Below are 551 nucleotides of genomic sequence, written 5' to 3' on the forward strand. Positions count from 1 at the left end.
CTGCAAGTTTGCTGAGCTCAAGGAGAAGATTGACCGTCGTTCTGGCAAGAAACTTGAGGACAACCCCAAGGCTCTCAAATCAGGAGATGCTGCCATTGTTGAGATGATCCCTGGCAAGCCCATGTGTGTGGAGAGCTTCTCTACCTACCCCCCTCTTGGTAAGTTGGTCATACTAATCGGCTCCTACATTTTCTGTAGCTTTTTATTTATTTTTGTGCAGAACTTGGTACTAATCATTCTCCATTCACAGGTCGCTTTGCTGTGCGTGACATGAGGCAGACCGTAGCTGTTGGTGTCATCAAGAACGTTGAGAAGAAAGTTGGTGGTGCTGGCAAGGTCACAAAGTCTGCACAGAAGGCTGCCAAGACCAAGTGAAATTCCCTTTATCACGGTGTTCCAAAGGTTGTGGTATGTTTTTCCCAACCTCGTGGAATTTCTCTAAACATGGGCACTCTACTTAAGGACTGGCTAATGCTGATTAAAACCCATTGGAAAAATTTTCGCAGGAAAGGAAACCAACTTGGATTTAAGTGTCCACTTATTGACTGATG

General features: G+C 45.2%; 1 protein-coding gene across 1 annotated transcript; it reads left to right on the forward strand.

The window, feature by feature from the left end:
• Positions 1-4: 4 nt before the first annotated feature.
• LOC107581169 (elongation factor 1-alpha-like) lies at positions 5-511 on the forward strand (the record flags this gene model as incomplete). Its single annotated transcript, XM_016266712.1, has 2 exons — positions 5-158; positions 251-511. Coding segments are annotated over 2 exons (279 nt in total), but the record flags the coding sequence as incomplete, so codon positions are not given.
• Between the last annotated feature and the right edge of the window lie 40 nt (positions 512-551).

Source organism: Sinocyclocheilus grahami, unplaced genomic scaffold, assembly GCF_001515645.1.
Source record: "Sinocyclocheilus grahami isolate Dianchi unplaced genomic scaffold, SAMN03320097.WGS_v1.1 scaffold91979.1, whole genome shotgun sequence".
In the NCBI taxonomy this organism is placed as follows: domain Eukaryota; kingdom Metazoa; phylum Chordata; class Actinopteri; order Cypriniformes; family Cyprinidae; genus Sinocyclocheilus; species Sinocyclocheilus grahami.